This window comes from Sitophilus oryzae, unplaced genomic scaffold (genome assembly GCF_002938485.1).
Source record: "Sitophilus oryzae breed Bouriz unplaced genomic scaffold, Soryzae_2.0 scaffold_359_pilon_pilon, whole genome shotgun sequence".
Taxonomy (NCBI): Eukaryota; Metazoa; Arthropoda; class Insecta; order Coleoptera; family Curculionidae; genus Sitophilus; species Sitophilus oryzae.
The window spans coordinates 1,200,960-1,226,475 of NW_022146928.1; the positions used below are offsets into that span (position 1 = coordinate 1,200,960).

At 32.9% G+C, this 25,516-nt stretch overlaps 1 protein-coding gene across 2 annotated transcripts in view; it reads right to left on the minus strand.

Moving 5' to 3' along the window:
- Window positions 1-6,731: 6,731 nt before the first annotated feature.
- Window positions 6,732-25,516, minus strand: part of LOC115885044 (facilitated trehalose transporter Tret1-like) — a 91,090-nt gene continuing 72,305 nt past the window's right edge. For both annotated transcript variants that reach the window (XM_030903792.1, XM_030903793.1), the window contains exons 8-13: window positions 19,995-20,200; window positions 19,721-19,939; window positions 17,226-17,412; window positions 14,642-14,873; window positions 12,794-13,050; window positions 6,732-7,808 (exon numbers count right to left, since the gene is read on the minus strand). In XM_030903792.1, the coding sequence (XP_030759652.1) occupies window positions 12,810-13,050; window positions 14,642-14,873; window positions 17,226-17,412; window positions 19,721-19,939; window positions 19,995-20,200 (1,085 nt within the window). In that variant the 3' untranslated portion in view covers window positions 6,732-7,808; window positions 12,794-12,809. The remainder of the gene's footprint in view (window positions 7,809-12,793; window positions 13,051-14,641; window positions 14,874-17,225; window positions 17,413-19,720; window positions 19,940-19,994; window positions 20,201-25,516) is intronic.

The window sequence follows — 25,516 nt, forward strand, 5'->3', positions numbered from 1 at the left end:
TAATTTCCAATAAAATTAGTTTGTTTTTCTGCTTCATCTGTCTCTTTTCCCTTCACCCTTCCTCACAAGAGTTATCAGTTATATAAAAATGTTTAATTTAATTTCCAGTTAATCGCCCCATACCACACCACTAATTATTATTTCTTGTTTCCGATTAAAAATATTATCAACACTCAATGCGTCTGCATAATTATAACATTTTATTTTTATATCACTTTCTAACGTAACGTATGGAGCACCAACCTGGACAGCCTCTAACTTTTCGAGTCTCAACTCTCGATAGCGACTGCGAGGAGCGACGTTGACAAATTTAACACGTTTTTTTCCTTCATTTCATGTAGAATTTACATCTCAAGGATTTCGATCCAAGCCGATGACAGCCGAACCGAGTAGGTCGGGCGAGAATTAGAAATCTCGCGCAGTAGGAAAAATTCACATTAGGATTTTTTACGCCATCCCCTGAGTTCAGGGTATCAAATAACGTTAAGAATCGTTCTCATCTGCTCGGGTCCAAAAGTTGACCCGAATTTGTAAACTTGTGTAATCGTAAATCATACAGGATGTTTAATATTCTACGCCAAACTTTATAAAATATAAAATATTTTTTCTTTGTGTTTTAACATTAATCTTCCCTCGTATTTACCAACACCTTTTTCTCGAAGTGTACCATCCATGAATTTTATGGAAAGGTTCATAAATACTATGGCTATGTGGTACGACAAATATCTTAAAATTTTCTACCATTATCCAGCTCAGCAAGCATTGATAAATAAACATTTTCCTGTAAAGTATAAATTAGAAGATATTATGTATAGTGCTAGTCTAATGTTAAGCTGTTCACATATCAGTACTAGTGGTTCTATACCTCTAACACCATCTGTGATTGAAGTTGGTGGGCTACATATAAAAACAAAAGAATTACCCGATAATTTTAAGTCATTCCTGGACTCAGCAACCGAGGGTGCAATTTTGTTCAGCATGGGTTCTAACTTAAGAAGCAGTAGTTTTTCTAAGGAAACTATCAGAGAAATTGTTACTATGATAGCAAATTTGCAGTACAAAGTAATATGGAAATTTGAAGATCTGGATTTGGAAAATAAACCTAGTAATCTACTGATATCAAAATGGGTACCTCAAAATGATATTTTAGGTATTAAACATAACTTACATCTATTCATATACGCACATGGCCAAAATTATTGCATATATCGGTAAAAATATAGAGAAAGAAATTTAAAGAATCTGTTTAGGGTTCCATAATAATATAGTGTCCGTCCGTCCGTCCGTCTGTCACAAAGGTCTATCTTATGAACCTTTATAGCTAGACAGTTGAAAATTTTACATAGAATCTTTGAAGTCCTCGGTGACCGCGTGGTTAAAGCGTTAGGACTTTACGCTGCTATGACGTTGGAGCCGTAGTAAGGCAGGTTCAAATCCCAGTCAAGACGACTTTTTTTGATCGTTTTTTTTTTAATTTTTACATATTTTTATATATTTATTTTTACTTTTTACATATTTATTATTGATTAATACAATTTTTAGTAATATGTTTCTTCATTTTTTTAAATTACTTATACGTACGCATTCATAATTTCAGCTAAATCGGAAAAAAAGTTTATAATAATATAGTGTCTAATGTTGTATAGATAATGAATGGTACGGAACCCTTTGTGCGCGAGTCCGACTCGCACTTGACCAATTTTTTATACATAACTTTGATAATCTGTAATAAACATTTTCTGTAATAAACAGGTTTTTTGTTAAAATTGATATGGTAAACAATGACTTCAGACCCAATATTATTACAAATTCTTGCACATTTCGATTTGTGATCTCTTGGGTTTTAGAAGAAATATGACCATCGTTTTGGGCTTAAAATGCCTAGAAACATTATTTCACAGTTTAATAGAGTCAGAATAGTAATACTGTCTAAACAGGGCTACCGGCAAGTTGCAATAGCTGAAATTGTAGGAGTTAAGCAAAGCGATGTTTCGCGAATATTAAAAAAGATCAGGGAGGCAAACGAGGTTATACAGACCGGCCTGGAAGAGGTCGAAAGAGAGTTACTACTGCTGTGCAAGACCGTCAAATATCCCTAATTGCACGATGCAATCCCCTGTTTTCTAGTACTGCTATTAAAAATGAGTTAGCTCGCCTTGAAGGAGTAAATATTTCAAGAAAGACCATAGCAAGAAGACTCCATGACAGAGGATTACATTTAAGGAGGCCTCTACGTGTTCCGAAGCTTAATTTACAGCACAAAATTACGCGACTACAATGGGCTGAGGAGATGAGAGCAAATGGACCTAATTGGAATTTCGTCATGTTTAGTGATGAAACAAGAATAGGCCTAGTGTCAGACTCGCGACGAATTTTGGTCTGGAGGGCAATTTTTGGAATTGATCGTTTACATGCGAACGCGCAACTTTGCGAGTGTTAGAAAACGAATACGTTTTAAAAATTCAAATTTTCAACCATCTTCGCATCTTAATTTGCGATCGTCTTGAGCGTACGCAAAATTACGAGCCGGAGCTGTTGCAACGTCGACAAATCACAGTGAAAAACTAAATTCTCTCCAGTTTAACCGTATATTTTACTGTTTGTTTAATTTTCATTACTTAATGTCGATAATCGAGGTTTGTTGTATTGTTGGTCAAGTGGGTTAATAATGAAAAAAACAACGTGGAAGTAACACTCCCGGGAACCTATGTATTCGGAAAAATCTACAATGATAATACGTAATTATGCAATAAATACCCGTATTGCAAAACCATACTGTTCTCTAATTCTGTTGAGTTTTTCAAAATTATTTGGAAATTCAACCCATTGATGGAATATCTCTGGATGGTTTACAGCGTTGGTAACTTCATCAATTGAGAAACCGAGGCTTGGCACATATCGATGTATTTATTTAAAGCAACATCCGGCTGGTAACAATCACTTCCGTAAAATTTCAAAGCATCTAAAATCTGAAAGTTACCCGGCTTTGCACATCCAAATCAGTCTCTCTTCTTTGTGGTCGCATGTACGGCTAAATTAAAAAACGGCACAAATTTTTGGATAACCGAAATATTTTAATAAATTGCCTTTCACTCAGTTCTATGAACGCATTCCCCGGATTGTGCAAAACATTACGGCGGTATTGCAGTTCTGCATTTTCTAGGTTTCGAATGGCCAAAAGCTTCATTAAGTCATCTATTACTATTATTCTTACACCTAAACCCAACTACAAACTTGGAACTATCAAATATAATATGTGCACTTAAAAAACATATCCTTACAATGCTGTCGATCCACTCGCAACACAACGCAGGGAAATTTGCTAATACGCAAAAATGCGAACACTTAAAAATTGAATGCAACTCAACCCCGTGTCCTGTTTCAAGGGGGAAGCATTATGGTATGGGCAGGTATATTGCACGGGGCTCGAACTTCTCTTGTTTTTATTGATGGCACAATGATAGGTACTTCATATCTTACCTTTATCTTAGTTTTAGAGCCTATTGTGCGTCCATTTCGAGGGGCAGTGGAGGATCGCGAATTTTGTGAGGAAGAGAGTATAAGAAAACTGTGGTGGTCACCTATGTCTCCAGATATGAATTTGATCGAGCATGCTTGGAACATGCTAAAACGCCATATTGCCAAAAGGAATGATCCCCCCCGTACCTTAAATGAATTGAAAATTGCTGCGCGCGAAATATGAGAAGCCATTCCTCAACATATTCTGGACAACTTAATTGAGAGAATGCCACGTTGTCTCACAGATTGCATTGAGGCTCGAGGAGACAATACAGACTATTAGTTGTGAAAAATAATTAAAATTGTTTTCAATATTTTCTGTTTAAAATGAAATTTGTTTTTGTTGATTTTCACTCATTATGAAATAAAATTATAATAACAGCCTAGTTGCACTTAGATTTTTAATTTTATATTAGTTAGTCGTGTAGTACGCCAATATGTTCAAAAATATAAAAAGAATCATATTAGGTCCAAAAATAAAAATAAAAATATCGTTATATGCAATAAGTTTGGCCATGTATCTATACTACTACATACACTATGTACCGGTTGTCCCACTAAGAATAGCTCCCGGCTGTATCTCGGAAAGTATTAGCCGTAGGGCTTACGGAAAAAAATATTTATAACTAAAGGGGCTAGGAGAAATTGCTGGAAATTATTTTCAAGTTTGTAAAATGGCCGCTAGGTGGCGCAACTGCTATTGATAATAAGAAAATAGACTTTTACAAAATTCAGCCTAGATAATGGGTACTATAAATAATAGCTTCATAATCTTCAGTAAATTTTGGATTTTTTTTATTCGAACCATTTTCCCCTATCTGCTAAAATAAAGTGGTGGGGGAAGGTTAAATCTATCTTTATTTAAATGTTAATAGGTAACTGCGGACTGGATGATCAGAATCCAACAAACGAGGGCTCGTTTAAAAGAGCGTTTCTTACTCTATATTATACCATAAACAGCTAATATCTTCGGTTTGAAAGAAGATATCAAGATGCGGTTTTCGCTGACTTTTTAAGCTTTCACTACTCTTTAGCAGTTAAAATAACTTAATATAACTTTTAATTAACTTACTCTAGCAGCTAAAATAACACATAATATCCTATTTAATTTTTTTGAAAAAACGCGCTATGTTTGTTAAATTGTAAGAAAGCGCCCCCTAGCGTCTACGTTCAAAACCTTATTATTATTGTTTATATGGTAAAGTGTAGATTAAGAAACGCTCTTTTAAACGAGCTCTATATATATAGATATAGAAGAGGTTTGAACTGAATCAAGGATTGTAGAATTCAAATCTCTCAGATACCGTTGCGTGTTTTACCTTTTGCGATACGCTTTTTAAGCATAGGATTATCTACTAACGACATCAGCACTGGGGGGAGAAGTACGATTTATAAGCGTTTGTCGAAAATCCTAATACTTAGATTGCTGAAGATGTTTTATTATTAAGACGTTTGTTATTTTGGTCTTTGTCTTAAGGCGATAAGGAGGAGGACAAAGTAAAGAGGAGGGCATCTCCTCAAAAATACAGGAAGTCCTAGATGCAATTCACGGCTGGTGCACACTGGAACAATTAAGTGTTAACCCACAGAAAACCGTGATCATACCATTCACCAGAAGAAGGAAAACAGACAAACTGAAACCGCCCATTCTTCTTGGTGAGACAATTCCGTTTGCGGAGGAAGTTAAGTATCTAGGATTAAACCTGGACAAAAAACTTAGCTGGACCTCTCATCTGGAAAAAACATCAAAAAAGGTTTGCTATGCTCTATGGGCATGCCGCCGAATTTGTGGTAGAAACTGGGGATTAAACCCCAAAAATATGTACTGGCTATACGTGACGGCCATCAGACCTATTATCACGTATGGTGCAGTTGCCTGGTGGTAGAAAGCCTACCAAACAACGGCAAAGAATAAATTGTCGAAACTACAACGACAAGGATGCTTAGCGGTGACTGGTGCCTTCCATTCCACGCCGTCAAAAGCTATGGAAACCCTACTCGACCTACCTCCTCTTCAAATTCTTTTGGAAAGAGAGGCGAGATGGGCTACATATAGGTTTCTAAATATAGCACGAGGAAGCCAAGGAACAATTATGTTCATACAAAACCGGCTAGTAGAAGAACTACAGTCGGATGAGATTCTGGGAATGATCTCGGATATTACACCACCAGTCCAACTCTTGACGCGCACCTACAACGTCCTGTTTCCGAATAGGGACGAGTGGGATAAGCCGGGAAACGGTTTACTACATGCGGAAATGTGTTGGTACACGGACGGATCCAAAAACGAAAAAGGATCTGGAGCAGGAATTTACTGCAGCAGTCCAAAGACTGAGATCTACTACAGTCTTGGAAAACACACCACGATCTTCCAAGCTGAGCTATATGCTATTGAAACCTGTGTGCAACTGCTGGTAGAACAGCAATACACCGGGAAAACAATATGCATATTTTCGGATAGTCAAGCCGCGCTGAAAGCACTTGAGGCAACGAAAAGCACGTCTATGCGATTCTTCAATGTAAGAAACTACTCAATATACTGGGAGATAGGAACAAAGTGTCGCTAATATGGATACCGGGACATGTCGGCCTAGAGGGAAATGAACCTGCTGATTCCCTCGCCAAAATTGGTGCAGGCTCGCCATTCGTGGGCCCAGAACCGACACTTAGCGTTCCTAAAAATCTCGCAAGAGACAGGCTCTGTGAATGGGTTAGGAGTGCGACGTTCCGGGACTGGAATAACAGTCCCGGAATGGAACATGCCAAGAAAATCCTAGCAGGGCCATCCATACATAGAACAGGAGAACTCCTAAAGGCCGGTAGGAATGGAACGCGTGTGCTCACTGCAGTGTACACGGGCCACTGCCGGCTGAGATCTCACCTACAGAGGACGGGACTGGTGGAAGACGCCGAATGCCGACCCTGTATGGAAGATGACGAAACAATGAAGCACGTTATGTGTACCTGCCCCGCTGGGAGCAGGACCAGGTTTGAGATGTTTGGCAAACCCATGCTAGACCTATCAGACCTAGGAGACATATCGCCCTCAGACATAACGGCCTATATTAGGAGGCTGAGTCTTGAGGGTGAACTTTGACGCTCTTGTAAATTAGAGCGTGTAGAAACTGAGCCACAATAGGCCCTCGCGGCCTCAGTGGAGGGTCCCCCCCATGGGACCCACTCTTAGTCAATACAATAAGGAGATAAAATGTAAAGAGATACAACTAAAAAACTGCTTTATTAGTTATTAATAAGTACAAATTTGTACGTTACATATCCGAAAACTAGCCAAAACAAATGCATGTTTCACTTAAAACATTTTCTTCGTACAAAAATATTAATCTCCATAAAATCATATTAAAAATAAAAAAATGTAATGTCATTGTAAAGTAAATTTTTCAATAAATAACATAAAACTACAAAAGCTACTTATACATCTTAGGAACATCTATAGTCTGTCCAGCGAAAGAATATATAATTTCGACAGACCACATATAAAACATGAGGGAGGTAACAATTTACTTATGTATATAAATAACAGTCCACGTGATATATTTTTTTGCTGGACAGGCTATAAAATAAATACTGTTGGTATAGTGCTTACAACAAAACAATTTACTCAATTTGTAAATTTTACAAAATAGTTAAAATCTATCTAAAGTACTTTTTTAATATTGTATATAGCACCAATCAATTTAAAATAGCAAATTACATATTTCAGGTCACTTGAAAGGACGTGAGTAATGTCGGAGCGTATAGCGATTCAATGTCAAACTTCAAACCTGTGTTTACTCTAATAATTAGTATCATACTTTTTAACCGCAATATCATAGAAAACATTTCATTTTAGTTTGATTTCAGAGTTGTATGCCACAAATAACTTAGTACTTTATTTTAAGTTTTATATAGATACAATTAAAAATGAATGCGACAAAAAAAATACAGCAATGTAACCATATTGTTTGATTTTGAAACATGTATCTTCCAATTGAATAAAAAATGGTGTCACCGTTAGCTGGGCAATCAAGATCGCTCTGTCATTTTAAATGTAATATTATATAAAGAATGTCATCGATCGTGAATTATTAGCCAACTTCATACAGTTTTATTCAATCATATTGTAACATATTCTCCATTTACTACACACCAACTAATTAGTAGTATGCGCCTGCAGTCTGAAACCACACTAAAACTGTCAAAACATTGAAAGTAATTTTTCAAGAAATTATAATAACTATTTTTGATTGGAAGTAATTTTGCTTACATGGTGTCATATAATTAAAAATTATATTTCGTATCCTCGTCCAAATAGATATACACCCGTAGTATCATTATCATACTTTATCGAGCACATTTTATTCACAATTACGTAAAGAATGCATTTTTTGTTAGCCATAAGCCTTAGTCATCCGTACCCGACCGTCAGCCTTCTCATAACATTATTGTGCTTTGTCGAGTAAACAAAATAGTTAGAAATTAAAATAAAAATGCCGAAATTATAAGGAAAATATAAATAAGGAAACGTACCTTAAGTGCTAGTGGTAACGAAAGTGAAAGGCTGAAAAGGGAAAGAAGACATCTCTTAAGAAAATTGGATTTTTTGGACCGAAAACGGCGTATAAGAGTGTACATTAGTACTAGTGATGAGGAGAACGAAAGTGAGTTCTAAATACTTTCGTAGTTACTGGCTATAAATGTTAAAGTCAAACATAAAAAGAGACATAACTGTTAAGTCTCAAATTGCATGTAATAGCTATAACTGTTAAAGCTATTTTTTGTCAACAGGGGGCGTAACAAGTAAGTAATTATATATTTTTAGAGATAGAAGAGGTAGTAGATTTACTTTGGTTAATTTACTAGCTTGGGTTAATCCACCCTGTGGATATAATTATATACACGTGGGTCACATTAACATGATCTGTATTTCCGGCTGGAATTGGAAAATGGTGAGACAAGTATTATGATTCTGTCTAATATTTACTAGCTTGGGTTAATCCACCTTGTGGATGTAAACATATGCTCATATACACATTGTAACCCAGCATAGTCCTTCACTTATGCACGCTAGTATGTCTCAGAAAACTATTAAAATGATCTAGATATCGGATCCTTTATTCTGTGGCTGTATTTGAAAAATCTGCTTTGCAGTTTTGATTTAATAAAAGCTTGTATTCAAACAGGTAACTATATATTATGTTATACCCGGCCACAAAACACCGAACGGAGTGCTTTTCTACAGCGGCAAGGTGACGCAACATTGTTGTTTGTTTACCATTTTCTAGAGTGTTTTTTGCTCACTTTTGATAAAATAATGAACTTTATTTTTTTAGACAGGTCAAAACGAATCTGAATCTGTTTAATAATAAAAACCCCAAAGCTATTTGTTTACAAAAATGAGTAGGTAACTAAAATGCAAAGTAATAAAGACCGCTATCGATTCTTAAACCAAGGCTTAAACTAAACATCTTGCTATGGGGACGGGGAACTGCTGAAGTTACACAAATGACCTTAAGCCCTTGTTTATATATCTTATACACAAGGCTTAGGCTGAATTTATAAAATATTTTATTAAAAAATATTTTAAACGCTTTCCAAAAATGTTTTTTTTTGTCTTTTATTAAAGGTACAGATTCAGGTAGTGAGTTTATATTAAGATTTGTCTTAGAATTACATGTTATATAATTACATTACAAAGTAAGAGATCTTTTGGTTGCAATCTATGGTTGCAATATAGCATAAATTGGTTAAAAAATTGTATTTACATTATTATGGCTTACAATAAACTTATATTTATTTAATTCCAATCGTCCTCGGAATCAAATCTAGAAAAAAATCAATTAATTCAAATTCGAGAGAGATAAAGATCTGTGTAGGAGTAGGACCTAAAATGTGTGACACACTTAAAATTAGGTGGATGCTTATCTTTCTTAAAATTACTAACAGAAACGAAAGACAGTCTAAAATATTTTTTCCATCCCCAGCAATTGCAGTATATTTTAAGGACCGAGGTTAAATCCGGAGGTCCAAATCATGTTTTCTTCAACAGAAAATAAGAAATATATTTTTTGATAGACCTACAGCACGTTTTTAGGTAAAACAATGTCACCACTAGACCAAACAATTACAAGGTTAGTGGAACTTCCCAAAGAAAATAACCAAGGTTGGAGTTGCCCTTAAAATCTGATAGATTTAGGGAAATCGTTATGTTAGGAGAATCCTACTTTACGAACCATTGGAAGGTTTTCTTTTTTTATTAAATTCACACTTGAATAGCAAAATTAAAAGCGTGGCGATTGGCCAAATAAGCGATGATTTGCTTTTTAGTAAAGTTTTAGTGAAAAATGCAAAGAAGCCAAGAATCTTGAAAATACTAGCAGGCTCATCTCAGAAATCAAAACACTTAAAAATGAGTGCTTTGAGATCCAGGTGAAGGTCCACAGACAGAATAATGAGAAGATAAGAAGGGGAAAATTCCTAGAAGATTCATTTTAAAAAGAACGAGGGGGGAACAAGAATTCCAAAGAAGGCAGAATGTGTTGAAGGAGACAATAATTCAGGTTAGAACTCAAAACAAATATGCTGGTATAATTGACTATTTACAGCCAATGGTTGAAAATAACACATAACGAACTTGTTTTAAGTTATTTAAAAGGTTATTATAAATATGGTTGCGATTACGATACCTTTTAGGTCCTAAACTAGTAGACCTAAACCTAAAATTTTAGACTAACCTAAACAATATAGTTATCCAGAAACTCTCATTGCAGAAAACTGGAATTTAAATTATACTTTTAAAATATAAATAATAATAATAATAATAGAAAAAAAATGGGAATTTTAAGCTCTTCTTGGAATTTGCACTATGCATATGTTTTTCAACCCCCTAAACACCGGTAATTAACAACTGTTTAAGGGAAAACGTTTTTTGTTTGTGACTAAACTATCTTGACGATGTTCTTTTATTAGACAAACATTTAGCGGAATGTACTGGAAATATAAATTAAATAAAAAAAATATAAGTAAATAAATAAATTAAAAAAGAGTATCTTCACGTCTACTCAAGAAATTTCATACTTAGATTTTATCTTAAATACAAAATTAATGAAAATGTATCCTACAGACACAAAGAAATGTAAGATTAAAAAGTTAGTGCTGAAATTTTCCAGAAAATATAGACAGTATGTATCCATACTAACTATAAGATGGTTTGTTCGCAACTTACAAGCACTTTAATTTCTTTTTGTCCCGCAGATAAATACAGCTGTTTTATAGATACTAAGAGATTTGAATGAGCTAAATACAAAGCCCTTAAGGAAAATAATGAAAATTATAATGCGGTTCTTTGTGCCAACAAGTTTTTTTTTCTGAAGTTTACGGCTGGTGGCTCAGAAACACAGAATATGCAGGTCAAAATTTCATACCTCCTAAATATACTCTTACTTACTAGGTTATTGATGCATCAGAATCGGGTTAGGGTACCTATTGTAATTATTTAAACGCTAGAGGTTTTTGAGACCAAGAATATCATATACTAATAGAATGGGAGGTGTAAAATATTTGCACCTTAATTTTATCACTACTAAAATCTGGAAATGGTGGATTGTCCTTGACTTGTCCTTGAATTTATAAAAAGATGGTGTCCACTCAGATTTTTCATTAGAATTGCTCAAAAAAGCTTGCTACTCTCCTAATTCTTGCAACTGGACAGAGAATTCAGACACTAAAAAATATAGCTAAAGTAGACGACTCTTCTATTAAGATTTATGTTTGCCAGCACTTTAGAAGCTTACCTAAAAAGAACTGAATCATTAAGAGGGGAAGAGAATTATCTTTTTCTTACTCATAAAAAACCCAACAAAACCACAAAGTGGCAAGTTCCCAGTCTATAAGTCGCTGGATAAAGGAGGTGTTAAACGAAAGTGGAATCAACACAAAACTGTTTAGTACTCATAGTATTACATACGCGACGTCTTCAGCGGCCTACAGAAAGGGATTTAATATAGATCAAATAAAGAATACCATAGTGTGGACATCAACATCAAAAGTATTTCAAAAAATTAATCGTCCACTGAATAAAGGAAAAAAAAATAACTTTATAAAAACAGGCAGGAAGTAAGTATAGTCATTATAAACTGCTCTAGTAAGTTGCTCTTTATTCTGTTAATGTAATAAATAGGTACTATAATGTTAATGTAAATACTTATATTCTTATTCAAATTCAAATAGTTTATTTACCTTTTTTTATATATTAATATACAAATTAAACAAAACACAAAATTAGGTAAAAGGGACTGTGTTGCGATTATAAAAAAAAAACGATACACAAAAACATTAAATGTTTTTGTGTTATACTAATACCCCGCTGGCAAGCGAACCTTTAGGTCGGCGTTTACATGTATAGGAGTGAGTCGTTATGGCAATCTAGTAAGTCGGAGTGAGCAAAAATAGGAAGTATTTATTACATAACTACTTAATCTGACGCTAGATTCCATGCGCTTGGGAAAATACTCGCCTTTCAGTATATCTTATTTTACTAAGCGTGTTGACGGTACTCTTCGTACACATGAAAACCGGCGCCCAAGACCAAAAATGCCGACCCTTAGTATAATATGTATGTGTTATACTACTACTATGTGTTTGGTTTGGTTTTACTAATTTAGAATCATAATTATGTGATGCATATTATATTACATTAATTTTTTGTTGCTATTTTGTTATATATTATAATAACATGTATGTAGAAGTAGATTATATATATTTTTGTTTTGTGGGTTTGACATATTATATTTAAATATACGTTTATAGTTATGTTATACGATTATGTATATTTTACATCACCTGTTTTAAAAAAAATAGCAAAATATAAACTGTCACAAAAGAATTTCTTTTCTTTCAACATCTACGGGTGTATATCTATTTGGACGAGGATACGAAATATAATTATAAGAACAAACGACTTACCTGTAGGAAGTTCGTTCTGAATTATATGAGTATCCTCGTCCAAATAGATAGGTCCCGACCCTACCAATACTAGCCCTCCCAAGAAATTCTTTTTTTGATTTGAAAGCAAAATAATGTTATGAGAAGGCTGACGGTCGGGTACGGATGACTAAGGCTTATGGCTAACAAAAAATGCATTCTTTACGTAATTGTGAATAAAATGTGCTCGATAAAGTATGATAATGATACTACGGGTGTATATCTATTTGGACGAGGATACTCATATAATTCAGAACGAACTTCCTACAGGTAAGTCGTTTGTTCTTATAATTATACATTAAATAATATGTTTAAGCTCTGTTAAGTAATTTCTCGGTTTGAGTATTGGATTTAATAATTTGTTGCGGTACCCTCGAAACAATTTTGGGTGTTTTTTTATTCGATTTCTTTTTGTTTCTTTCTTCGGAACATAAATATAGGCCTCCGCTGGTTGCAAAATAATTCGTGATTTCGGACAATTTTTTCCCGTGCGTTTCGGGCAAAAATATGAATGTATATATCGAAGCCATGACTGAGACGACTGCGAAGAACCTGGAATAAAAGGAAAATAACTATTATAAAACAAAAAGATCTTATTTTAGACAGAGTACTTGGGAGAATCGAGTTTTACATAAAACAATGGATGAAATTCGTTTACAAATATATTTCAAAGTTTTGCATCGTCCTACAACTTAATTTCACCAACGTTGTAATAGATTAGATTGAAAAAAAAATATTGTTATTGCTATCTTTGACAACAATGAAAGGTTCAAAACGCTACGTATGCTGTGTGTGAAATTACCAATCCGTTCTCGTAGTAGTTATAATATTAAATGAATATTTAATTCAACCTAAAAGATCTATTATGGGTATTTCGCCACTGTACTGCAAGAAAATCTACAAAATAAAATAGTTAATTTTTGTAAACACTTCTGCGTTAAACCTAAATAGACACTGCTTGTCCCAAGTTATGTTTACAGTTATACAAATTTGCCTAACAAAGAAAAAAATGCTTAACGTTTCGGAAAGTTTATCTCTTTCCGTCGTCGGAAGCAAAAAAAATACAAAGAATAAAGAAAAAAACTATTTAAAATATTTAAATTCAACTATTCGAGAACACTTTACTTTTTTAAAACAGATACTTCTACAAGAAACCGTTGACGTTCTGTTAAAATGACATTATATCAAGTTAAACTTCAAAATTAATAATTACTATCTGATCACAATTACTTAATAAGGTAAAACCAAAAAGCCCCAAACTTTCTGTATGATTATTTTTAAATTTTACGTATGTTATGTTTATTTATGTTATGTTCTTTAAAATCAAAGAAGCGATTGCCATACATTACTAACATCTACAGATGCATGAGCAATACATTTATTTTTATTAGATTGAATTAAAAAAGCCTCTTTTATTTTTCTTTTAGAGGCTATCGCTTCTTTCATTATAATTTTGGCGTTATTAAAATTTATTTTGTGCCCTGTGTCCCATGACAAATCTTAGATTTGTGAAAATCTCCCTTTCTTAAATAATCTTTATGTTCTTTAATTCTAACATTTTAGGGTCTAGATGTTTCACAAATGTAAAATTTATCGCATTCGCATGGTAGGTATTTAGTACATTAAAAAAAGTAAAGTGTTCTCGAATAGTTGAATTTAAATATTTTAAATAGTTTTTTTCTTTATTCTTTGTATTTTTTTTGCTTCCGAAACGTTAAGCATTTTTTTCTTTGTTAGGCAAATTATAAAAAACTTAAACTAAAATTATAAATAATTGTAAATATAACTTCTGACAAGCAGTGTCTGTTTAGGTTTAACGCAGAAGTGTTTACAAAAAATAACTATTTTATTTTGTAAATTTTCTTGCAGTGCAGTGGCGAAATACCGATAAAGGTTTTTTTTTGAGAGATGAATCCGCCACATAGTTATAGACATTTTTTACTAAGAGATCTATTGTGTCCTCCTTTCTTGAATTATAATTCATTATACAGCCTCAGGGGTTTGGCAAAAGCCAGTATCTGAGACGGTTTTACAAAGGCTGTAGATGTTGTCTTCTTTGTTCCTAATTGTTCTTATGTATTGGCGGGTTTTGCAACTTGACGCCTCGCCTATATTAACAAAATAAAGTAAAAAAAAATATTACCATTGCAAACCGACAATTCCTCCAAACCAGTCTTGAAGTGTATAAAACATCTGGACCGAAGCAAACATGAGCAAGTTGGCAGCACTGTAAGCTATCGAATGTGCCACTCCACGTATTTCAATAGGAAATAATTCAGCTGTCATAGTCCATGGAATGGGCAGCAAGCCAATCATTGTCGTTATGACATACACAAGAATCAACAGTGTCGGAACCCAAGTATGTGTTGTCGTTCCTAAACAGAATACATTTTATCAAAAATTGATAACTAAATTTAAGCATTTATAATTGAAGATGGGTCCATGGCGTTTTCACACAGATTTAGTTTTTCCAGAAATTTTAGGGATTGATATTAATAAAAAAAGTAGTTTAGTATTATGTTTAAAATATATTTTTTCTGTAGAAAAAATATATCACTTTATGAAATATAATGCCCTTCTTAGTATGCGTACTTAAAGTTAAAATTGCATGATTATTACAAAAACCACTCTGGGAGTAAATGTTCTCTGTGATTCACGTATAATTTTACCGGGTTGGTCTCTCAAAAGTGGCTCACTGCGGTCACATACGGTTCATAACAACAATTCGACTCTAAATACCAAGTGTGTGGTATTAAATTATTCGTAAAGAAATGCTTTTTCCAGATATGCTAATGAGCCACACTCATTCCATTTGAAAAAATTGGGATATGATTAAAAATACGATTTGGGTGCCTTTTAACCGGCCAAGACAAGACACTAAAAATATTATACGATCAAATATATTTTTCCAAGGCTCCTTGGTTAGCAAAATAAAACACTAAATCACCACAATACACCAAACACTTTTACTTTTACACTGGACGCGCGTTTCGCTAACCATGTTAGCATCATCAGCAGATGATTATAAACTAAAGTACAATCTACAAGTTGAGCGTTTATATACTCGGTCAGTGGGTACCGATTGGGCGTGGCAAAATCTAGCCAACCGATGATTCCAAGAGTATGGTTTAGGTATGTGGATGATATTTTTGCTGTTTTTGACACACATTCAGACACCATAGATAATTTTATTTCTAAGTTAAATAATCGTTTTCCTTCCAATAAATTTACGCATGAAATTGAGAACAACGACAGATTACCATTTCTAGATGTATTAGTTATTAGAAATACTAATAATTGCCTGGAATTTGATATCTATAGGAAAAATACCACCACGCGCATATATATTCCTAATGAATCACATCATAGTGTTGAACATATAAGGGCTAGTTTAAATTTCTTAGTTCATAGATTACTTAGTTTCCCACTTTCCAACGAAATATATGAAATAGAAAGAGATTACGTTAGGAATGTAGCTGAGTGTAATGAATATTCTCCTTCACTAGTTGATAAATTAATTAGAAAACGTAGGTATAGGTTAATGATTTCTGAAATTTCGACTTTTCAAGTGGAGAAAGATACTAAATATTTTTCAATACCGTTTGAGAGAGAGTTATCCCGTGGTCTAAAAGGAATTTTTAAGATTGTCAATTATAAACTTGTGTATAGTGCTAATAATAAATTACAGCAATTATTAGGTAATCCAAAGGATAAAACACCTCCACTGGAAAGGTGAGGTATTTATGAAATTTCTTGTAAAGATTGTAATCAGAAATATGTTGGGCAAACTAGAAGATCAATACTAACTAGATTTAAAGAACATTTAGCCCAGATAAGATATGGTAGACCGGATAAATCTTGCGTTGCCGAACATATTGTTGATAAAGAACATTGTATAGATCTTAATAATTTAAAATTAATTAAACAATTCTCAAATTACAGGCAATTAGATGCATATGAAAGCATCAGAATTAATAAATGTAAAGATAGTATGAACAGAGAAAACGGTCCAATTCCTTCAAGTTATTTGTTCCTACTACTCTAGTGGCGGAAATCTAACTGTTACGCTCAGTGGGCTCTGACTCGGTTGGCTAGGTTTTGCCACGCCCACTCGGTGCCCACTGAGCGAGTATATAAACGCTCAACTTGTAGATTGTACTTTAGTTTATAATCATCTGCTGATGATGCTAACATGGTTAGCGAAACGCGCGTCCAGTGTAAAAGTAAAAGTGTTTTGGTGTATTGTGGTGATTTAGTGTTTTATTTTGCTGTGTAACACCAAAGGTTCCAACCCTCAACTGTAAGCTACTTGGTTAAAAATTAGTGTTTTTAACACAGCCATGGCACTCTAGATTGAAATTTAAAATTCAATTTGTTTTTGAGCGAATGTCATTTTCTAGCGAATAAAGTAGAAATATACCGAGAGTGCCATTTAAAAATCAAATTTTGTAGTCATTTCCGGTGAAAGAGGAAGTGACCGAAAACAATTGAATACCTCAATCAATCCTAATTTATGTCATATACTATCGTACCAAATCTCCTTTTTTTATTAATAAAAAGTTATAGGTGTGAGCCACTTTTGAGACGCACCCGGTATAAGTCAGTTTAATAAAAAATATTTTTAATTTTCAAAATTTGATAATTTTAACTATGATAGTTGGGAGGATATAATTTTTTCTTTATTATTTCTTTTTTCTATTCAGTTGAAAATATGTATAAATAAATACCTTCATGAATCCATTTTGTAAAGAATCCAGAAGTGACCATACATATTGCCATACTAACTCCCGAAACCACTATAAGAGGTCGCCTGTGGAAAGTCTTTAACATATACGTATTTATACATGACATGAGAAATCTGATTGTGCCTATAAGTACCGATGCCAAATAACCATCCATGGCAGAACCAGTTTCCTAAAAGTAGGTAGTATTAATATAAAAATACCCTGTATGTTATAGTTAAACGCTTGTATAATAATATACAGGCTGTCCCAATATTCCGTGGACATAGAACTACTATGTATTTTTCGAATCAAAATAAGTTCATTGGACACAATTTACCTCTATACAAAAGTGCTTCGATTATCCGCTAGAGGGCATCAAACTTTAAAAAAATAAACACCTTTTTAATATATTTTAAGAACAGTTATTCTGATTTGAATGATATTTTGGGTGACTCTATTTTGCTAAGTGATTTAACATTTGAGTTTCACAAAAAAACAAGAAAAAGTACGGGAATTTGATTTTTGTGAAACTCAAATGTTAAAGTATTTAGCAAAACATAGTCATACAGAATCTCATTCAAATCGGAATAGCGGTTCTTAATCTAATATACAGGGTGTCCCAGAAGCAGTGCAAGTATTAACTGGTAGTATAGTTCAACCCCAGAAACAAGCTATGAGGTTTTTTACGCGAAAAAAAAAATTGAAAATTCACAATTTTTTAAAAAAATTTTTGGATTTTAGTTAAAAACATAATTTCTTGATAATATGGCAACATAGGTATAAGATTAAATTTACAAGAAAGGAAATCCAGAAAAGATCCAGTGGTTAGATTATAATTTGGTTAGGAGAATTTTTTTTTTGGAAATTTTCAAAGTAAATTAACTCCGTTATTTTGGACTTATTTGAAAAACGATAAAGAGAAAATATGTTTCTTTTATCGAGATCTACCACCCTTTAAAATACTTGCACTTATTTCTGTGACACCCTGTATATAAAAATCTAGTTCTATATCAACGGAATATTGGGACACCCTGTATAAACGAGAGTAAAAGTAAATATATCTGTAACAAATCATAATAATTTTGTAATTATTTTCCCGGAATTAGCGGCACCCATGAAATAACATTAATGTTATTTCGTAGATGCCGGCATCAGTCGCTAGGTTTAAAACCACATGGTTGGTCGCGCGGAAGCATTTTGCTCACAATCGTTAAGATGAGTTTTGTTGATGATGTTAAGATGATGTAAATAATAACTGTATATATAATTAATATATTTTTGTTACCTAAAATATAGTGATTAAAAGAAAATATGTAAAAGTGGGCAATGTGAGCTGTAGCGACCAATCCCGTGTTGATTATTAAATTTTCTCTCTTCTATAAGAAAGAGATTAATGAATCGGAGTTATGGATACTCTTCGGAGAAAAATCAATGTCTCGATGATCTTCATCTCACTTAAGCATCTTTAAGTTCATCAAATCACTCAATTAATGCGTCTTGAAAATTAGCGTCCCTGTGCGGCACACTTTTTAGACTACCCACCATCCTAATAGATAATCAAACATTCTTGGCGTGGTGGTGCCACACATACCCCACTGAAACTTTAGCCTCCGCTGGTAGGAACAATACTTGATAAAATCAAGTGCGCCTTTAACAGTTGCATATTGGTACCCCAACTTAAAGGTAAATGGCGCGGCAAAGCCTAATTCTTAAACGTAAACATTTTACAGAGGTTTAAATAGTGCTTGGGGTCCGCTGGCGTAGTGAGGTTCAGCGAATCCCAAGCACTATTTGCGCCGTGATTTTTCTCCGAAGAGCATAACTCCGATTCTGAATCTCTTTCTTATAGAAAAGAGAAAATTGAATAATCAATACCAGAAAATAAAGAGATGTGGTATATGGTAACCATATGTCAATGAAGAAATGACAAAAAACAAAAATCTCATGAATCAAATGTGAACGATCCATGTGCGGCAAATGCAGATTCTATATTAGCATGAACTGTATTTAAAAAAGTTATGTACATCCAAGGTTTGCAGTTTTGTTGAAAATAATTTATGTTTAGTACTTTAGTTTCACATTTCAGTTGCTTGTACTTTTAATAATACGGAGAAATCATAAAATATATATGTTTTTAATTTCTATGGGTTTCTTAGCCAAGTTATATTTCTGTCGTCAAAAATTCCGAAAAAATGCGTTTTACTTTATTTTCGTGCCCGTTCTTATTAATTTGTTGAAAATTAATAAAATTGTTTGTTCAGAAGTTTCAATATATTGTAAACAGTGTTAAAATAGCAAGCTGTCTTCATCATGTATTTTTAACTGAAAAAAATTGGGGTCCGTAGCACGCCATAAGCGTTCCAAAAATTCACCATGCGAGCCAGTTGAGTGTTAAACAATCTCAATCAACTCATTAACAAATTCCTATTAAGATTTAAATAAAAATTAACAAAGATTTAGGTAAACTAATTAAGATCTATGTCAAAACTAATACTTACTTTGAAAAATGTAATGGAATAGAATAACATAATATAGATTCCAGAAAACTGTTGGAAGAAAAATAGAGCAAACAATAGTAAAAGTGGCTTATATCCCGTTGGTTTTAAAAACAGCTTGCACTTTTGTATAAACCCGGTTCCTTTTCTACTTTCTTCCTCCATTTTTAATTGATGCTCTTTCTGGAGCAACTGTAAGTGTAGCTCTGCTAAACTTTCAGGCTAAAATTTATTAAATTGATAAATTCTGTTTAGCTATATAAATTATTTTTATTACTCTTTGATCAGGATGCGGTTGATTCTTGTTAATCCAATTTAAACTCTTTGCTGCTTCTTCGACTCTTCCTTTGGCTACTAACCATGGCGGACTTTCCTTTATGAAAAATTGGATTAAAATAATTGGCAAAATCGAATAAATTAAACATAGCCAAGCGACTGTTCTCCAACTTAAAAAGTAACCTTTTAAGAAAGCAACCATCATTCCTATAAAAATTAGAAATAAGTTTAGAGGTAATGTTTATAATATACAGGGTGGGTCCGAACTGTATTCCGGCCACTTCGGCAGCATATTCTGCTAATAAAAATAAGTAAAAAAGTTCGTATAAATGTATGTCCTAAAGTGCTTACTTTCAGAGATACAGGGTGAAGAAGTTTTATTTTTATTTCGATTTTTTGTAAATAATTTCTGAAGTAACGTCAATATTTGGATCAAAATTGGTGTCTGGGAGTTTTTTGACCTGAGAAATTTTATTTTGGTGTCAATATGACTCCTAACTAGTAGAGGGCGCTACCTACATGTGTTTTAATTGTTTTGAAGCATAATAATTTAACTAAAGAACTAAATAAAAAAATATACGTTTGCGACGTTTTTTACGTAAAAAAGGTCTCTTGATAAAAATCGCTACGAGTAATGGTTCTCGAGATATTTCGAATCGAAATTATCAATACCTGTCAATCATTGACATAAATTAAACATGTTAACTAAAAAAAAGTTAGGAAAAAAAATAAACATAAAAAAAATTGAAAAAAAATTATAAAAAAATAATTAAACAATAATTATAAATTTGAAATGTTTTTGTGCCAAAAATTCAACAAAAACTGTTTTGTCATCATTATTTTGCCAAAAAAATTATGATTAATTTAAAAAAAAAATCCCAAATTTACTATTTTATTCAAAAAAATGATTATCTTACTCAACGTGTTTTATTTTTTGTCAATAATGACATGTATTGACTATTTATTACGTAAACATTTTTTACGTAAAAATTCACAGAAATGTATATTTCTTCACGCAGTAGTTTTATACAGGTACGGACGAAAAGTTATTACTCTTCAAAACAGTTAAAACACATGTAGGTGACGCCCCCTACAAATAAGAGTCATATTGACATCAAAATCAAATTTCTCATGTCAAAAAACTCCCAGATATCAATTTTCACCCAAATATTGATGTTTACTTGCAAAATATCGAAATAAAAATATATCTTCTACACCCCGTATCTCCGAAACTAAGCATTTTAGAACATACTTTTATACGAACTTTTTTACTTATTTTTATCTGCAGAATATGCTGCCGAAGTTTCCGGAATACAGTTCGGACCACCCTGTATAGTCTGTCAAGGGAGAAAATATAGAATTTCTACAGATATTGAGAAAGAAATGAATGTAGAAGAAAAATGAAAGCGAAGGAAAAATGAATCTGCGTTTAACTTAAAAATACATACAACGTCATATATACAGTGATGCAGATAAAGTTCGCATCGTATTGAGCTTTTTGTTATTTATTGACTTAAGTGTAAAAATGACATAAGAAATTTTAGCATGTTCCTTTTGGGTTTCTGTCAAATTTATAAAGAAGTAATAAATGTCAAAAAATAGCTTTCCTGGCTGAATTTCAAAACAATTTGTCGGCAGAAGTGTTTCTTTTTTAACTCTACAGTATGTCTCCGGATTGTCTTTGAAGAGGAAAAACTTTTTATTATTGACATTTTGAGAAAAATGAATTCTTCATAAAAAATGTTGTTTGTTCTAAAACGGTTAATCCCGTTTATATTTTTAGATATTTCCATACCGTTTTAGAGAAAATTAAGAAAAACATAAAAATATAGTTAAATTTTTCCTAGAGTCCTAAAAATCAAAAAGCTATGGTAATATAATTTCGTTTTCATCTTTTTCTTTTTGATAGATTGTTATCGATAGAATTTTAATTAACGTCATATTTTTGCTGTTTTAAAATGTTAAAAAGCATGACATTTATTTAGTTTAATGCTACGGAAACTACATTTTACGCCGGTACGTCCTGGGACCAATTAGGGACCGTACTATGTAAGTACAAAAGTGTACGTACATAGTACGTGCCCCATGTACGTACTCTTTACGTACATTGTAGGACTTCACTACGGACGAACATGCGAGTACAGTTATGTATCCAGCCTTCATTGTTCAATAATGCTGATGCAAGATACCCTTTAATTATAAATAGCGAAGACAGGACTTCGAACGACGGATTGATCTATCGACAGCAGTGCAGAACGAATCTCTGCCCGTCACCATATCAATTTTTTCTATTGTTAATTAAATAAGTTAAAAATAAATAAATCTTTGGTTTTCTGAGTTAGAATTATTTTTTAAAAATCAATTTTTAATATTGGAAAACATAAAGTGGCGCAGTCATCAGTAGGATTGGAAAAGAGAAATTTTTGAGAAAAAATCATCTCTTTGCTATCAAGCATTAATTCCAAGAAAAGAACTTCGTGCATCGTGCAAGAAGAGGAACCGCTGAGAGAAAATAGAGACAGACTACGGCACTTCTAGGACCAACGAAGTGGGTCACTCTATTCGCTGTATCTCCCGGTCAACGTCAGAAAAAAAGAAAAAAGAAGCTATGGTGAGAAGACTACTCATGTAAGTACTTCCTGTCCATGTCAATTCCCTCGTTATCACCTAATTCCTTGGCGGAAAGTAGCGAAAATAGCGAGTTAAATTTAAGCGAATTAGATTTAAGACAAGAAAACGTAACTAGAAACGCGGATTTAGATTTAACAGATTTATTATCTAGCTTATCAATTAATTCTCCTAAGTTAAGTTCTAAAGATAAGTTTAATTTTAATTTAGAAAAACCAGAAAGCTTAAACATGTCAGCACCACCGCATTTTGATGCAAAAATTTTAGAAATTGTACCTAAATTCGATGGTAATCCATTAGAACTATCATCTTACTTAGAGACAGCTAATACTTTAATTTCAAATTTTTGGGATACTAGACCAGATCATGTAAATTGTGTTCAAAATGTGACTATTATTTATGGCATATATTCAAAATTAATTGGCAAGGCTAGAGAGGTTTATAGTATTTCTATAAATAAAGATTGGCAAAGCATTAAAACTTCTTTAATTGCTCATTTTGGAGACCAACGTGATGAAAATGGCTTGCTTTTTGATTTAGACCAATTAAGACAAACAAATCATGAAACACCACTACAATTCCACACTCGTGTCATGTCTAATTTAAGTGCTTTACATAATTATATCGACACACACGAAACTATTGAAGCAACAAAACAATTAAAAAAACAATTTTACAACACCCATGCATTGAAAATATTTTTAGCAGGTTTAAAAGAACCATTAGGATCTAGCATTAGGGCTATGAGACCAGAATGTTTGGCTTCAGCACGACAATTCATAATTTCGGAAAATAACATAAGACATTTACAAAAACCACACATACCACAAGTCACACCAAAATTTAATGTTCCAACATTCACACAATATTTTCCAAACCAACCCTTCCAAAATCAACAATTTAATCAATTTAATCAACCTTTTAGACAGAACTTTCCAAGTAATTTCTCAAGACAAACCAAACCTGTCTTTCCTTCTCAACCTATTGATATAAGACCGAGGCAGTTACCACCGCCCAAATTTTTCACAAACAAACAAGTTTTTGGGACTAATAAAAATACCAATGTCTTTAAACCTAGAAATATCCCTCAAAATCAATTTCCAAAACCTACACCGATGAGCGGAATATCTCACGGAACTTTTCCAAAACCCCCCGTAAATCAACAAAGATATTTTAATCCACCTCATTTTGTTTTCGAGGAATTGCACAACGTAGAACAAAATAACAATGAGCCTTATATTTCAAACAATGAGTTCGAAGGTTATCAATATTCCTATCCCGAACAACAGTACTACTCAGAGTCGGAATATGCTGATACACACACTATAAATGAAACTCAAACATATGATGACACAAACCAACCACATACATCATCATACAATGAACAAAATTTTCCCGACATCAACGAAAAAAACCAGAACACGTAGAAATTCACTCGATATACGATAAAAAAGATTTACCATATATTCAAATTAAAAATCCTCCTTTAAAATTATTAATTGATACCGGTGCAACTAAATCTTTTATAAATCCAGAAAAGGCTGAAAAATACTTTTATAATTCAATAAAAAAGGAACCATTTACTATATCATCAATTTTCCAAACAACAACTAGGAATCACTGTATAGAAATTCCAGCTTTTGATGAATTTAGATCAAAACAAAAAATGAAATTCTATCTTTTTAAATTTCATCACTTTTTTGACGGCTTAATAGGTTACGAAACATTAAAAGATTTAAAAGTTCAATTAGATTTGAATAACTATAAATTAAAAACACCTTTTAGTGAAATTCCTTTATCTCACTACGAAGCAAAAAATAAACTTTTATTTTTCGCTCGAATTGAATCAAAATCTATCGAACAATTAAATATTCCTGTTTCAATTTCTAATGGTCAAATAAGTTTAGAAAATACAAATATTTATAATTGTTTTATCCCAGCCTGTATAACAGTTTCTAAAAATAATTATGCACCAGTAGAAATTCATAACAACACCGACGATATTCAAGAAATATGCTTATATAGTCCAATAAAAGTTAATAGCTTAGATTTAAATAATTTCGAATTATATAATTTTTCTATTAATAGTCCTTATTCAGATGGTCATACTGATATAAGTTCACTTATTAGAACTGATCATATGAATAGAGAGGAACAAAGCAAACTTTTAAAATTATGTTATTCATATTCAGATATTTTTCATAAACCAAATATACCCTTAACATTTACTAATACTATAAAACACCAAATTAAGATGAAAGACGAAATTCCTATATACACAAAATCGTATCGCTATCCATTTATACACAAAGAAGAAGTCCAACGACAAATCGAAGATATGTTGAATCAGAATATAATTAGACCAAGCGATTCACCATGGTCGTCCCCGATATGGATCGTTCCGAAGAAAGCAGATGCTTCGAATAGGAAAAAATGGCGTCTAGTTATCGATTTTCGAAAATTAAACGAAAAAACAATCGACGACAGATACCCTATTCCGAACGTATCAGATATTCTAGATAAACTTGGTCGCTGTCAATATTTTTCGACACTAGATCTTGCAAGTGGATTTTACCAAATAGAAATGCACCCAGATGATATCAAGAAAACAGCTTTTAGTGTTGAAAATGGGCACTACGAATATTTACGTATGCCCTTTGGCCTAAAAAATGCCCCAGCCACGTTCCAGCGTGTGATGGACAACGTTTTAAGAGGAATGGTCAACAAAACATGTCTCGTATACATGGACGATATAATAGTATTTTCGACTTCTTTACAAGAACACCTCGTAAATTTGAAAAAAGTATTTGATAGATTACGAGAGAGCAACCTGAAAATTCAGTTAGACAAATCAGAATTTTTACACAAAGAAGTAAAATTTTTAGGACACATTAT